The 16575-nt window shown below is 40.3% G+C and overlaps 2 protein-coding genes across 6 annotated transcripts in view; one reads left to right on the top strand and one right to left on the bottom strand.

Moving 5' to 3' along the window:
* SENP1 (SUMO specific peptidase 1) overlaps nt 1–15783 on the bottom strand; it is a 42249-nt gene extending 26466 nt beyond the window's left edge. For 2 of the 4 annotated variants that reach the window (XR_013541272.1, XM_072991160.2), the window contains exons 1-5: nt 15551–15761; nt 13039–13124; nt 5816–5946; nt 4661–4745; nt 2817–2976 (exon numbers count right to left, since the gene is read on the bottom strand). Coding sequence is in view for 3 of the 4 variants with exons in the window: in XM_072991160.2 (XP_072847261.2) it covers nt 2817–2976; nt 4661–4745; nt 5816–5946; nt 13039–13045 (383 nt within the window). In the remaining variant the exon portion in view is untranslated. Of the gene's footprint in view, nt 1–2816; nt 2977–4660; nt 4746–5815; nt 5947–8864; nt 8917–13038; nt 13125–15550 lie in introns of all 4 variants that reach the window. The other 2 variants (XM_078384679.1, XM_078384680.1) reach the window with 2 other exon arrangements.
* Nucleotides 15784–15807: 24 nt separating this feature from the next.
* PFKM (phosphofructokinase, muscle) overlaps nt 15808–16575 on the top strand; it is a 72337-nt gene continuing 71569 nt past the window's right edge. The window contains exon 1 of one of the 2 annotated variants that reach the window (XM_072991155.2): nt 15808–15930. In XM_072991155.2, the coding sequence (XP_072847256.1) occupies nt 15927–15930 (4 nt within the window). In that variant the 5' untranslated portion in view covers nt 15808–15926. Of the gene's footprint in view, nt 16032–16575 lie in introns of both variants that reach the window. The other variant, XM_072991157.2, reaches the window with a different exon arrangement.

The following is a 16575-nucleotide window of genomic DNA, read 5'->3' as shown; positions in this document are numbered from 1 at the left end:
AGCAATAGCAGTGGGCCCTTGTGATCTCTTCAGTTACTGCCAGATTCTCACACATTAATGCAGAACATTCTTCTGTTCTACATTTCAATGTTCTACTCTCTTGTTTTGGTTATTCAGTATATAGTAATGACAAAATCCTTAGGACATCATTAGTTTAGTGTTTTACTGCCGGCATTGCAAAGAAAGGTAATTCATCAATACATTGTTAAATAGGTTCTTTCTCTACGTTATCTATGGTATTTGTTCTTTTCTAATATCTGTATACTTATTGTTTTAATTTTAATATGATGTAATATTATTTATATGGTGTAAGCTGCCTCTTTATACTCATTGTTATTAGCTTTAAGCATAAACTTTTAATGATGTAAGCCATCATTGTATATTCTTTGTTTTCAGCTTTAAATATTGTCTTTCAATGATGTCAGCTACCTTGGGTCCTTTTTAAGGAGAAAGGCAGGATAAAAGTATTTTAAATAAATTAAATATAAATATCAGAAACTACTTCTAACTGTATGAGGTCATGCTTTGAAGAACACTTGGATTATTTGTTTTGAGTTTCCAAGGTTAACTATAGAGCCACCTCATTAGACTAGGAAGTTTATATTTAGGTCAAATACTAGAAGACCCGGGCCTTTTTGGTTTTTGATTGGCTAACAGGAACCAAGTGTATTGTTATAAGTTTCCTTATTCTTTGCTTTTCTGTCACATTTTATGTCTGATACTTTGTGTACTTTTGTTCCTGTGATTGCCTTTGGTCCTTAAGCCTTAATTTTGTGAGAGCTCTGATTTCTGAGTATTTATAGCTTGGATTAACTGGCTTTAAATTTCATCCCAGTTCTACACATTTCCAAAAATGATTCTATGCATTCTTACTCCTTTTACCTCTCTCCCTTAAAATAAAACCTACTTGCTCACAGAATGTGTGTGCATATGTGCATAATGTGTTCACATGTATTATTCAGAACAGTCGCCTGACATTCTAAAATTCTGGGGAAAGGATCACCAGTTTGGTTGATATTTTCCTAGATCCTTAAACATCCTGTAAGACCTGGGAGCCTTCTAACCCTGGCAAAGTTGGACAGAGGGAATGGAGGCAATGTACTTATCTTCCAGAACTGTTGTGGTCTCCGGGTTCTTTCGATATTCCATATAAATTTAGGCCTCTCATTTTTGATACCAATAGAGAATTATAATATGCTACTGCATGTTATCTAGATAAAAACTATAATCATTTTGTATTTTAATCACGGAATTACAAAAAAACAGTACAGCTTCTGTAGCTGAGTTTTCTCTTCATGTTTAGTGACTGATTCATGAAGTTGTTTCAAATACTGTACTAAGAAAACTGAGGGATAAAGTTGCAGAATTGCCAAAACAATCCTGCCACATACCCATCTCTTGACTTTTAATAGCCACATTTTGGCTCCTTTTTTGATATTCATCACTTGGACTCACCATTAGTTCATCTGTCTGCAGAAAGGAGATATTTGAAAGCAATAGATGTACTTTTGCTAGTCTGCTAATTTGGATGAAAGCCAAGGGTTTGGCCCGGGTTTTGCACGGATACTCTTTGTGAGACACATCTGCCAAAAGTATAATCTGTGAAGGCACAGGTGCCAATTATATAATGGTTTCATGTCTTGGTCAATCAGACAATTATATCTTAATATCATAAAACATATTCAATCTTGTCTGATTTCAAAAGTTAACCAGAGCCAGGCCTGGTAAATACATGGATGGGAGACCACTATGGAATACTGGTGATCTTCAGGGAGGACTACGAAAGAATCCTGCCTGCAACATTGAAGAGTTGCTGCCAGTGAGATTTGCCTACTCTGGGAAAAAATAATAATAGATGGTCTGATAAAGGAGCTAAATTCCTTTAGAGAGTCCAACGGATTTTGACTACAGAAGCATTTGTATTAAATTCCATAGATGATGCTGTAGTCCTTGTGCAGTGTGCTATAACAAATCCTGGTTTTGCAGGGTGGGTGTAGTACACTGTTACGTATAAGTCTAAGTCTCTTTGGCCACGGTGATCTTAAAGGCCATTAGTCCAATACAGGAACAGTGAAAGGAAAAGAAAATTTAGGAAACTTGGAACAGCTGTTCAGTTAAGAGCAGAATGAGGAGCTCACAGAGATAGCTTGGTCCTTGGTAAAGTCAAGGATCAACTGTGGAAGAAGCCTTACTACCAAAACATCATTTTTAAAAGATAGTTTATAATGACTGGAGCTGTCCCTTTGATTTCAATGGTTTTTTTCCTGAAATGTTATATTTACTGCTGTTCATCTGATGTGTTTTCAGCTATTTTTAGAACAATCTGGTAAGATAAGCAAAACATAAACAGTATTAAGACTGTGTTTAGATACTGATATATATAGTTGTGTAAAGTACTGGTTCACATATTGAAGGCTGTTACCTATTAGAAAAGCAACTGTTATCACTGAGAGCATTCTGTTACTGCACATACTAACTAGAATTCTAGCCCATTACATGCTAGTATTACAGCAGTGGCACAAGCAACAGGAAACAATGTGCTGGCTGGCTACTGGATGCCCCATACTGTACTTCTCATACTTGTACATTTGGGTGTGCAACCAGTTGCAAATCAAGTACAGCACTCAGGGCCTGAAAACTGCAAAAATCACATTGTTTCACAACTGTCAAAGTGCAAAAACTATGCTACTACTTCACAATAGGATTTTGGCTACCATTTTTAATTTTTAAGTGCTTGTTATAGTCCATCTGCTATAGCAAACTGAAACCAATGAAAACGTCAAAGGGAAAATAAAACCCAGTTAAACTTTATGTACCTTGAACCTTTGCGTGTTTCAAAATACACACTGCGACTTGGTCTAGTTTTCTGGGGAAAAGGACCCAGGGGAGAACCAGAACTCTTCCACTGTCCATTGGCACTTGTTCCAAATGTTCTCAGCGTGCCTGCAGCTCGAGAGGTCTCAGGGGAAGCAGATTCTACCAGGACAAAAGATTGAACAAAAACTATAAGACACTGGGTCAAAACAAGAGAAAAATAAAATATGTTGAAGACAAAAATATCATGGTACCTAAAAAACTAACTTCTAAATTTTCAGGTGAGCTTTTCTGGACTTTAGGCATAAGGAAGTGAACTTGTCCATGAAAGTTCACTTTAAAAATACAGCTACCGTGTTTCACCAAAAATAACACAAGGTCTTATATTAATTTTTGCTACAAAAAACATATTAGGGCTTATTTTCAGTGAATGTTTTATTTTACAGTCATGTCATCTTCTGGTTGCTGCACAATGGTGGAAGGCGGGGTTTCACTTAACTGGGGCTTATTTTTGGGGTCAGGCTTATATTACAAGCATCCTGAAAAATCAAACTAGGGCTTATTTTCAGGTTAGGTCTTATTTTCGGAAAACAGGGTATTAGTCTTTAAAGGTATTAGTCTTTAAGGTGTCACAACATTTTTGCCTTCATTATGTTTTATTTTTCTTTGTTTTAGCCTGATATGCTAGCACAGACTAACATGGCTACATCTTCTAAAGCTCTAAGGCACCAATAGCCTCACATCTATTATCAATTTAAAGAGCAATCCAATTGGCTTAAGCATCCCCAACCTTTAAATGAGTTTGGTGCACAATAACCACTGGCTTGAGGGTCTCAGTGCACTTGAATCCCTTGAGAAAATCTAATGAAGCCTCATGTAAAATGTGTGTAATTTAGCTTCCACAATCACAGCCAATTTGCCTCACTTTTGAGCAAGCTGGGATATCCTAGCTATAAACTCTAGGTATTCCTTTGAAGTAAAGATGGGCACAAACCACAGGTTCGTGGCAGTTTATTTGTTCACTTCCCTGCCTCACTTCCTCTGAGTGCTGCCTCTCCGTGCGTGCCCACCAGAGGTGGGGCTGGGAAACAGCAAAGACATGTTTGGCCGAAAACAAACCAGCATGTTGCATCCATCTCTACTGTGAAGAAACATTTACACAATAACATACCATGTAATCTTATTTACACAAAACTCTTGAAAGTATGGTAACATTTTCATCCAATTTTGTGCATCATACTTAAGAAACAGAGACCTATCGCACTTCAATATTATCAGAAAGTCTAAAATGCATTCAATGTGTTTGTACTCCATAATAAGCAACCACTTATTGTGTAGATGGCATCAGCTTTATTACAGTGTCTGAGCCCAGTCTGTACTGTAAATTATTCTTCTGATCTCTGGACAACAAATTACATTTCAAAAACACAGATAATGGCTATCCAGGTTATGAATTAACATTCTTATTGCAAGAAACTTCTAGTTAAAGAACTGAATCAAGGAGCAGTAATTCTTCCTAAAAACATAAGGAATACTGCAAATTATTTTTGATTTCAATTCAAATAAAACATTGTTTGTTTCTGAAGGGCATTACTGTGTCAGTGGTTCCCAACCTGGGTAGTCCAGATGTTCTTGGACTGCAACCCGCAGAAACTTTGACCAGAAGGCTTCTGGGAGTTGCAGTCCAAAAACAAATGGGTTACCCAAGGTTGCGTCTACGATCTATGTAAAAGACACTGAATGCAGCATATCCAACATATGAACCTGCACTACAGCAGGATAGTCTGCAAATATTTTAAAGTCTCTTAATCAGTCTTTCAACTGACGCCAAAGGAGACAACCTTACCTGAGCAATAAGTGAAACTAGCAGAAGCATTTCCAGTTGGACAAGTGAAAGGTGTTTCCAAATTGCCAAACTTGTTCGATAAAAACTGAACAGAGAAAGAATAAAAACCAAAGGAAATTCAAAAAGAATTACATCCAAATATTTTAAAAAAGCCTTCTTTTAAAAAAAATCATGAGGCACAGCAATGCAAATAGGTTGGCTAAAAATAAATGATTTTTTAAAAAATGAAATTGATTTAAACCACAATTTAAATTTATTTTGATTTAAGTATCAAAATATGTGATTTTATTTAAATCATAATTTAAACAGTGATTTAAATCAATTTCATTTAAATCAAATCCACCCACCCTTAAAGCAAGAGAAACAGGAGTTGCAATGTATCAGGACCTCTAGAATGTTCAGCATGAAACCATTCCCAAAACTAGTTATGAAAAATGCTGAGATAACCCATATAGATGATATGTAATGTTCTGGGAACAGAAAATAAATAACCTTCTACCAGGGCTGAGCAAATTCAACAAGGCTGAGAATCAAATACCTACCACAGGCTCCTGCAGACCCAGAAACACCTTCAAAACAGAAAAACAAATCCAAACCGGAAGTATCAAGAAGGCTCCTACCATTTATGATTCTTGGTTGGGTGAAGGTTTGGGGCTTAAGGGACACCCAACCTGCTTAAAGGAAATAGGGAAGAAAGTAATTTATTGGGTGGCTGCTGATATTTCCTCTCAACCAGTAGGATCAATCTACAGTTTATTTATTTGTTTAACTTATATGCCGCCCATCTGGCTGGAGGCCACTCAAGATAAGAATGAAGACAACCCATGTAACTAAGATCATCTCAGGTATTCTATTATCACATGTATTCTGCACTGACACAGAATCTTGGAGGGCCTGGAGGGCCTGAATATAGAGCCATGTTGTAAAAGATTGCACTGTGTGAAAATCTATTTTAATAACGGGCACAAATATTTCTTCAATTTAATTTGATTAGGGAAGTCAAAATCTTTATATCAAGTAAGCACTGCAGTTCAAAACACAGACATAAACTACATTACTTTTTATACTGGCATGTCAGAAAATCAGAATTCTATTTCTGAGCAGACACATGCAATAAAAACATTGCACAGGTGAGAATGCAGTTAATTCCCAGACCTTGCTGTCACATAATGGAAGCTGGTCTCCAGATATCGCATTTTGTTGTCGAGGAAAATTCTTAAATACAGAAGAGTGATTAGCTGACGGTGAATCTCCAGCATCCATCTTCATACAATCAGCAGGTTCATCTGAAACAAAAAAGTATCTTAGTGCCTAATTCCTCAAAAGCAAGAATATCTAAATAATATGAGAGATATATTTTTCAATACTCTTTGATAATCAGGACTTATCAAAGGATAGAGGTACTATATGCCTTGTTGACTACGGAGAGCAGAGAGAACAAATTCCTCCAAAACCTGATTCCAAAACCTTAAATATAAATTTTAAAAATCAGTAATTAAGTCCCTAAAGGCCCCCCAGATTGCAGCAACAGGTTATATCAACAAATTTCAGTGGCAACAGGGACAGGGAAAATAGCACACTCCGTATGAAGTCTTTCGTCTTTGCTGGAGGGAAGACAGAGTACCACAGGACATGAAGGATGCAAACATCGTCACATTGTACAAGAACAAAGGAGACAGGGTGACTGCAATAACTACTGTGGCACCTCTCTTCTTAGCATTGTAGGGAAGCTGCTTGCCCATGTTGTGCTGAAGAGGCTCCAGGTGCTTGCAGAGAGTGTCTATCCAGAATCACAGTGTGGATTTCGAGCTAATAGATCCACCACTCACATGGTATTTTCCCTCAGACAGTTGCAGGAGAAATGCAGGGAACAACGCCACTCTTTATGGCCTTCATAGATCTCACAAAGGTCTTTGATTTGGTTAGCAGGGACGGCCTTTTTAAAGATTGGATGTCCACCTCGACTCCTTAACATCAGGTCCTTCCATGGGGGAATGAAAGGCACTGTAGATTTTGATGGCTCAACATCAGATCCCTTTGACCTCCGAAGTGGAGTGAAACAGGGCCGTGTCCTCGCACCAACCCTTTTTGGGATCTTTTTTGCTGTCATGCTGAAGCATGCCTTTGGAACTGCAACGGTGTCTATCTCCGGACTAGATCAGACGAAAAGCTCTTTAATCTCTCTAGACTGAGAGCAAGGACCAAAGTCCAACTGAAATGCATACAGGACTTCCTCTTCGCAGATGATGCAGCCATTGTTGCCCACTCTGCTGAAGACCTCCAACAACTCATGAATCATTTCAGCAAGGCCTGTCAAGACTTTGGACTAACAATCAGCCTGAAGAAAACACAAGTCATGGGTTAGGGCGTGGACTCACCTCCCTCTATTACCATCTCCACACAAGAATTGGAGGTTGTTCATGACTTTGTGTATCTTGGCTCAACGATCTCTGACACTCTCATTCTAGATGTCGAGCTGGATAAACGCATTGGCAAAGCAGCTACAGTGGTGCCCCGCATGACGATAATCTGTTCCATTAAATTCGCTGTACAGTAAAATCGTCGTCATGCGGGGGGGAAAGCATTGGAATGCATTGAAAACTGGTTAATGCGTTCCAATGGGGAAATACCTCATCGTCCAGCGAAGATTGCCCATAGAGAACCGCCGATCAGCTGTTTAAAATCGCTGTCTTCCAAAGCTTCTGTCCAGAAAACAGCCATTTTTCGAAGGAAGGGAAGCCATTTTGCTGAGCCGGAAAAAACATTGTTCTGCGAACAAACAGTTCGCGAAGCAAGGACCTAATGAACTTAAAGTGGATTTCCCCCATAAGAAACATTGTCAAAAAAAAAATTCAGGTCTATAGAGCTTGTGTCCTGAGCACACTCCTGTACTGCAGTGGACCCTTCATGCACAGCAAGAGAGAAAGCTGAACACGTTCCATATGCGTTGCCTCCGACACATTTTTGGTATCACCTGGCAGGACAAAGTTCCAAATAGAGTAATCCTAGAATGAGCTGGAATTTTTAGCATATATACATTACTGAAACAGCGATGTCTACATTGGCTTGGACATGTCATGAGAATGGCTGATGGTCGGATTCCAAAGGATCTCCTATATGGAGAATTAGTGCAGGGAAATCGCCCCAGAGGGAGACCGCAGCTGCGATACAAGGACATTTGCAAGCAGGATCTGAAGGCCTTAGGAATGGACCTCAACAGATGAGAAACCCCGACATCTGAGCGTTCAGCCTGGAGGCAGGCGGTGCATCACAGCCTCTCCCAATTTGAAGAGACCCTTGTCCAGCAGGCCGAGGCAAAGAGGAAGTCACAAAAGCAGCAAAATCAGGGAGCTGGACAGGGGACAGATTGTATTTGTCTTCAGTGTGGAAGGGATTGTCACACTCGAATTGGCCTCAGCCACACTAGACACTGTTCCAAGTCCTCCATACAGAGCACCTTACCATAGTCTTTCGAGACTGAAGGATGTAATGTAATGTAAATGGTTACAAGGACAACAGCAACAGAACTGGGAGGGATGTTTCAAAGCTGAAGGCACAGCATTACTTGGACCAGATCCTAATCCTATACCCAGATCTGCCATCACAAAGGCTCTCCAGATTTGCATAGTTAAGTCTGAATTTACATGACAATATAATGCTTTATTGATGTCACTCATAGCTGGAGCTCATTTGCATAACCTATGAGAGGACAGGAGGCGTGGAGGCAGAGAGTCAGTTAAGGCAGTTAGAGAGGAAAAAGAGGAGGAGAGAGGTTTGCAGAAAGAGATAGACAGCCTGAGAACTGTAACTAACAGAGATAAACTGATTAAAGTGAATAAATAAAGCAGGAGGTGATTGAATGTGTGGCAGAATATAGGAGAATTCAATGACTGTGATTACATGAAATGAATAAAGACCATCTGTGATTCTGAATTACCCTAATGCCCTTTAATAAACAAGTTCTGTTGTTGGCAGCCAATGTCTGACTAAAGTCCTTGACAGCTTGGATAAAGAAATCCACTGGTGGCAGCGAAAGAAAGAGGGTACATCACCTGAGGGAATCCTTGGTTTGGGAAAGAAAGAAACAGGGGCACAGGTGAACGTAACAATTGAATATTCCCTTGATATAGCTTTAATAAAAACAATAAGGCACAAATGATATAAATTACATAAAATGCAATATAGGTAACTAACAGGGACTCACCCATTACTCCACAGCTCACATAACTGATTCAGAAGAGAAAAATTACAAGTGCCTAAGAAGAGAGCAAGAAAATATAATTTTGCATGATCTGTGGATTCTGCATTGCATTTTAAAAAGACTTCGGGCCAACTTCCTTCCATTTTTGCCTACTACAAATATCCCTCTACTGAAGTTCAAAGACTAGAATGAGAGCTCTGAATTTCTGAAAAAGAAAATAAGAGACTTCTTGAAAACTAAGAAAAGGCAGCTTGGGCCTAAATGTTCTTATCAGATTGGGGGAATTGGGGTGAGTACAAGAAAGAAGTGTCCCTTCAGTGGAAGGTGAACATCCATTCTGGAGACACCTGTTATACTCAAGGAAATGCTGTTACTAGACCAAAAAGCCTTTCAATTGACTATATAGCTGTTTGTCTGTCCATTCATTCAATGTCTATTTTATTTTTTTATTTTTGGACTTATATACCACCCCATAGCGCTACAAGCACTCTCCGGGCGGTTTACAACATAATGAAACAACACATAACACTTTAAATAAAATTCACAAACACAATAATATAAGAAATCAAATTAAACATGTCAATCAACTTAAAACTAGGAAAAAGATAAGAAAATACAAAAATAATTTTCAAAGACAAGGTGGCGCAGCAAGGTAGTCTTAAGCTCCCTGCCCAATCCCAGCTCAGAGCTGGCATAAATCACTCCCTCCTGTTGAACCACTTATGGGAGGCATTAAGAAAAGCAACAGCTCTGCATGTGAGAAAAACACTAAATTTTCCACTTCATCCCCTGTCCTGCTCACTGTGAGCCAGCAACCAGTCTACATATGTATTCCTAAAGATTGCACTGGAAGCACTGTTACTGAATTTTGTATGAAAAATACAGTTCCTTCTACAATTTAAGAAAAAGATATTAAACAGAGTTCTCTAATAACTGTTATTTATAGACAAGTAATTAAGTACTTTTGTCTAATAAAATGTAATGTTTCAATTTATTTTGAAATAAAATTTTGAAGCATTACTTATCCTCTTCATAAATTGGAAATTAAATTCTGTAGCTCTTGCAGACACTAAATCGTGTAAGGATGTCCAGGTAACAATGCTTTATTACCCAGCCCGCACATCTCTGCTAGATATAATTACCATTAGCCCCCATTATTTATGGCACTCCCTGGAACTTTGGAGGGAATTGTGGAAATGGCAAGTACCACATTTTGTCATTGTATTTTTTTATTCTTGTTTAATATTTGTATACTTACTATTTTAGCTTTTAAATATTGTCTTTTAATGATATAAGACCCTTTTTAAGAAGAAAGATGGGGTAAAAACATTTTAAATAAATAAATAAAACTCATTGCCTGAATATGTTGGGAGCCAGGACATGTGACAGACTGCCTTCACCTACATATGCTCATCTGACTCTCAATATCCTTAAAGGAGACCTTGCTGTCAACAGAATGACATATGGTAATGAAGGCAAGGCTTCTCAACCTGCCCACCCTCTGGAAACACTCCCCTGTATCACTGAAAGGCCAAAAAAAAAAAATTTATCATGTGCTAATTATCTGCTGAAAATGTATCCACCTATGTGGGTCCTCCATGATAGTTAACTATTACGACTCTGTGTTTCTGCACTGGTGCTGGGGTAATTTTAATTATCTACCGTGTTTCACCAAAATAAGACAGTGTTTTATATTAATTTTTGCCCCAAAAAACACATTAGGGCTTATTTTCAGGGAATGTTTTATTTTATAGTCATGTCATCTTCTTCTGGTTGCTGCACAATGCTGCACAATGGCAGAGGGTGGGGTTTTACTTAACTGGGACTTATTTTTGGGGTAGGGCTTATATTACGAGCATCTTGAAAAATCATACTAGGGCTTATTTTCAGCTCGGGTCTTATTTTCGGGGAAATTTGTTTAAAATTGTTCTTATCTGGGTTTTATATTGCATTTCATATGCACTCCAATATAAAACACTTCGAAATTTCACTATACAGTATTAGCCTACCTGACAACGAAAATCTTACTCAGAACTGTCCAGAAACAAAAGTATCACATTTAGAACCTCACAGGAATCACTGAAAGTGTTGTCAGACAAATGTATGACTTCTCTTCCCCCTACAATAATACTGATGATATCTTTCATGAGTATAAGAAACTTGTAAATATTCCCAGGCAACATTCCCTGTAATTTTTCGCCTCACTGTGTGGGGCTCCGCCCCTTGTGTGCACAACTCCGTCTCCCCCATGTGGGTTTCCATCACGACTGGAACTAAAGGGGCTGGAAATGCTCGCTATGGGTACAGAGAGGAGGGGGAACACGGAGACACACACAGCCATGCATCTTAGAGCAGTGGTCCCCAACCTTTTCAACACCAGGAACCATTTTTGTTGAAGACCATTATCCCAAGGATGGGGGAAGGCATTTGTCTGTCCGTGCATGCAGAGGCCATTTGTAAGTGTGTGTGCCCGTGCATCTCTGTGTTCAGGGGGCGTCTGTGTGGGCGAGCATGCATCCATGCGTGCAGGCTGGAGTGTGCGCGTATACGCGCGCATTCCTTCAGGCCTCAAAGATCTGTCTCAGCAGCCCGGTTATTCAAAGCCATTGGGGACACCTGCCTTAGAGGGAACTTGTTCCAAAGTAAGCATATTACATTTTGAAGCTCACTCTCATTACCAGCTAGAAGAAACATGTTGTCCTCACCACTATCATAAAACTAGATAATAAAGCCAACCATATCAATGCACATAACTAAATCATAACACTGTCAACTCATAAAGGTGGCATTTTTAACCAATAAGCCAAAACCATCTGAATTCTTCCATGTACAGTGCCTGTGAAATGCAACTTGTTTACACTCACATCATCATTACATAATTAAGGAGATGAATATCTATCCTGCACTCTTCTTTTCACATGTTCTCTGGCATAACCAGAAATTAAAATGGAACTAGTTTTTCAGGCTCTGATGATCCATCTAATTGCTCTGCATTATGATGATTTTGCAAATAAATGGACTACTTCACTGTGCTAAAAACATGTTAGTCAGAATGTATATAATTGTGTGTGTTGCCTTTCCCTACCAGACTATTTTCTTGTTTTAGTTTTACAATCAGGGCAGAATAATAAAATGGAAGAATTGTTTCACTCCTACAAAAACATACAAGTAAGTGTTCCTGATACTATGTATCATTTATCTATTTATCTTATTTATTTGTATTAATTTCACACTAAATTTCATAATTTAAGATTGCAACTGTCAGGGAAAATACTTAAGTGTACAAAATAAAGGGAAAGCAGATTAACTTTTCCTAGTAGTGTCATAGAGAAGTAATGCAGTCATTCAAAGGTCAGAAAGAACATACTGTACGAGCAAGAGATTTCAAATTACAGGAGAATTCACAGTCTTTGAGAAGTATGGGCATAATGATAGTACTGTATTAGAAAGTGAAATACTAGGAGGACAGGACAGAGAACCTCCAGAACGAAGACAAATTCAAATCAGCACATGTGGGAATGCAAGAAAAAGACATGCAACAAATCACCACTATGAAAAATACAGATGTGGTGTAGTGGTTGGAGAACTCAGCTAGAACCCGTGAGATATGGGTTTAAATCCCCATTTGGTCACATACTCTCAGCCAGGCGTCCTTTAAAAAGTTGTTGTGAGCACAAAGTGAGAAAACAGAACAACATCAACTACTCTGAGCTAAATCAAAGAAAAGCTGGACATAAATGTAATAAGAAAGCAAAACTTCAGAGGCTGATTAGTAAAGATACCAGAAACAATCAGTAGAGTTTAAAGTGCAGGAGGCACACAGAAGGGCAAATATAGAGCATGGCTAAAAATGTGAGGGTACCAAAATAAACAAAACAGCAAGATACCACCAGAAAACTTCTAGTGAACTAAGACAGGAACACAAATGACCCCCAAAGAAGGAAGATATAATATGAATGTGAAGAGGAACAGATATAGAATTAGGCTTTCCATTAAAACAGAAAACAACAGATCTCAGTATATTAGTAAAGTACATGTTTCATGTGCAGAACATTCAATCTCTGATACCTCCAGCTTAAGAAAGCAGCTAAGAGACAGGAAAGATTGTTGTGTGAACCCTTAGAGCTGTCTTTAGCTCAAAAAGACAACACCAAGTTAAATATGCAAATAGTCTGACCTGGCATAAAGCAGGTTCCTATATGAACAGAAAGTGCTATCAGCAGTTTGGGTCACAGCCTTGGCTACTGCATCTCTTCAGTATTCCTAGTGATGAAGAAAAATTAAAACAAGGTATAGAAGAGATTATAACCATACACATGAAAACTATAAAATACCAAATAAGTGACATGATCTATTTTTTGTTTCTGCCAAAACAGTAAGATATTTAAGCAAACTTACTATATGACAATCTTAGAGATTTAAACTTTAGGAATTACCTACTTTGTAATTTTCCACTAGAGCAGGAAAAGAGAGGGTGGAGTGTTCATAGGAATTTGGAGTAACATTATTAAAATCTTAGGTCAGAAAATATGAACTAGATTTAATAGTCATAGTGATGAATTAAAGACTATAAAACTATCTGGTGTTATTTGATATAATTGTTAGTATGAATAATATTGTCAAAATGAAGGTGGGAGCAAGACTCTTGTACATAAAATCATTCTGTTATTCCAATACTATAGCTCTGGGGGCCCCAACCCCTGATCCGTGGCCTGGTACTGGGCTGTGGCAGGACCAGGATGCAAAGACAGATCTCCCACCCCCATTCCCCACACACATTCTACCACATACATGCATACATGCACGCACTCATGGACGCATGCATGCCCCCCACATGCACGTATGGGTGCCCAGCCCACACACACAAACACAGGTGCCCCACCCCCCTGCCCGCTAAACCAAACCATGGTTCGGAAAAGGTTGGGGACCACTACTATAGCTGAAGGCACTTTTTACGCTCCTACTTTAACCTATTGTAGAACAATGAGGCACATTGTGTTTAAAAGCTCTGCAAAAGAATGTTGACAGCTGTTCCTCACTGCATGAAAACTAAAAAAAATGTACACTTGCCCAAATCCTCACCACAACTGCCATTGTTAACGTACTAAGAACCTGCTGCCGTTCTCTATTTTTCATTGGTTTAATCTAATATATGTTATACATTGAGACACTGACCACAATAGAAGAGGTTAATGAAAAAGGAAGCTGATCATGGGAGTAAAAAAAAAAAAAAAAAAGTACCAGTTACAGATTAAACCTCCTCTCTGTCCTCCTCAAACTCCCTCCCAAACATTTGCAACTTTTGTTTCTCAACATTTATAGTGTTTTGGACCATTCACAGGACTACTGGTACATATGGCCTCAGCAAATTTTACATCAGTTCTGTAATGTTTTGGTATTATTGTTTCATTATGCACACAGAGGGGCTGATATATATATAACTGTCCACATATATTATACTGTTTTATATATTATGGACAGTGTTTATTTATATATATATATATATATAAAACTTTTTATATAGCATACATATATATTACTGTTTTAAATATTATGGACAGTGTTTTATTTATATACTGTATATAACTTTTTATATATATGGAAGCATAACTGCCAAACTGAATTTAGAGTAAGGTTTCAAACTGTACCTGTTAGCCACTGGTTGGATTTCACCTCCTTAAGCAAAGGACACCCAAATACTCTGCATTATTCCGTACTCAACACACAAATACATCGCCTTCTATCAAAACTCAAAGTTCTTTTTTGGCCAAGAAAAAAAGGCAATGCAGATATGTGGCAAGCCTCTGCTAGAGAACTTGGAATAAAAGCTGGTCTACTCGCTAGAAAAAGCTAATTGCAGTCAAATTAAATTTTCCTCTTTGAGAACCAGATAAGAACAAGAAATTGCCAGGAGTTTTGGGGAGTCATACATATATGCATTGTCCACAATATTCAACTATACAGCCTAAGACAGATTTGCACCGAAAGCTAGCAGTCTGTTCAGTTCCTACAAGTCTAATGAAGGCACAGGTTTCACCTGTTCTCGCCTTTGAAAGGAACAGTGTGACTGGGGCTGTATGTGAATGGTTTTCTCCTCAAGTTAAACAGACTATAGTTTTCTCCTTTCCTTTGGAAAAAGAAACAAAAGCTGAAGGAGAGGACTCGAAATAAAGAGGGGAGGAGAAAGTTATATTATATGCGGCCCGATGAAGGATGTTGCTATGCCCGTCCCCGCCTGTCCCATCCAAGTCGTCCCTGAGGCAAAACACAGACACAGACAAGCAGCTCTCTTTCTCCCTGAGGTTTCGTCTTCCATCAGAGATACAAACAAACCCCAAAAGCTCAGCGTTAAAGCATTTAAAGGGAATCTGCCACTAAAATCCTGTCAAACCGGGCGGGCCAACTCAGGCACTGTTTGAACCGGGGACTTTCCCGCTCGCTGCTGAGCCACTGGCCAGCCGGGTCTCCTCTCTCTCACACACACACGACGCGGAGTGACAAGGCGGGACCTTGGCGAGGGTTAGCAATTTTAAAAGGGAGCGGGAGGAGACAAGGGGGCTCCCAAGGGACACGATTCGGGCCTCTGAGGAGAGGAGGGCGCCAGTGCCTCGAGGCGGTGCGTGCGCGCGACGGGGGGGGGGAGAAGAAACGACTACTTGTTTCCATGACTACCAAGCTCAGAGCCCTACCGGAAGGATAAAAGGCGACGACCAGGGATGAGGGAAGCGAAGACCGGCGGCTTTATTCTCCGTTTTCCCTCACGACGCCAGCCGCGGCGTCCACCACCGCCAAAACCTTCTCTCTCACTCACTCCTTCCTTCCTCTGCCGGGCTTTGGTGCCCTCCCTTCGTTCGTTCGTTCTTTCTTTCCGACCGGATTCGAAGAGGCGGGAACAGCGATGGAGCCGGAAGCGGAAGCGCCTGCCTGGAGGGCGGGGTCTCGCCTTCTTCCGGAGGGAGGCGGCGGATAGAACGGAGGTTCTGCGAGGGGCGGGGGCAAAGAAGGAGGGGGAAAAAAAAAACCACGAACCGCGCCGTAAACGCCGCTGATAAAGCTTCGGAGGGAATGGGTAGGAAGGAGCGTTGCGCATGCGCACGTGCGCCTGGAAGGGAGGGTGGAAGGGAGGAGGAGCAGCGGCAAGAAGGGACTGGCTGCACGTGCGCTTTCGGGGTGGGTGTGCGCGCTCGTGTGTGTATGTGTTTGTTTTAAAAGCGCTTGTTTCTGAATGGCGGCAGAGGGGCTCCGACGGGGTAGAAACGCGTTTGTGGAGGGGGAGCAGCTGCGGAATCACGGCTTCCTTTCCGACCTCACTTCGAGTTAGAAATGGGGCACTCAAGACCCGGCGGGGTGGCTCTCAACAAAAGGGGGGGGGAACCGGCGTGGAAGCGACTGGGACGCAGGGCGTGAAGGAAGGAAGGAAGGAAGGAAGGAAGGAAGGAGCAGCAGCAGCAGCAGCAGCAGCAGCAGCAGCAGCAGCAGCAGCGGCGGCGGCGGCGGCGGCGGCGGCGCCTTCTTCTTGACTTTCCTCCTCCAGCACTGGTTCTGAGGTATACGGCTACTAAACATGGAGGCTCCATTTTGCCCTCCTGGTTGGTGCCCGTTAGGAAGATGGGGGGGTGTAACTCTAGTAAACTCAGGGATGCTCTCGTAGCCTGTCAGTGACTTTCCTTTCTTTTGAGATGCCAAGGGCTGGATCTGGGATCTCTTCTATAGA

Source organism: Pogona vitticeps, chromosome 2 (assembly GCF_051106095.1).
Source record: "Pogona vitticeps strain Pit_001003342236 chromosome 2, PviZW2.1, whole genome shotgun sequence".
Lineage (NCBI taxonomy): Eukaryota > Metazoa > Chordata > Lepidosauria > Squamata > Agamidae > Pogona > Pogona vitticeps.
The sequence above is the reverse complement of the archived record's forward strand: the minus strand, read 5'-3'. Positions and strand labels throughout refer to the sequence as shown.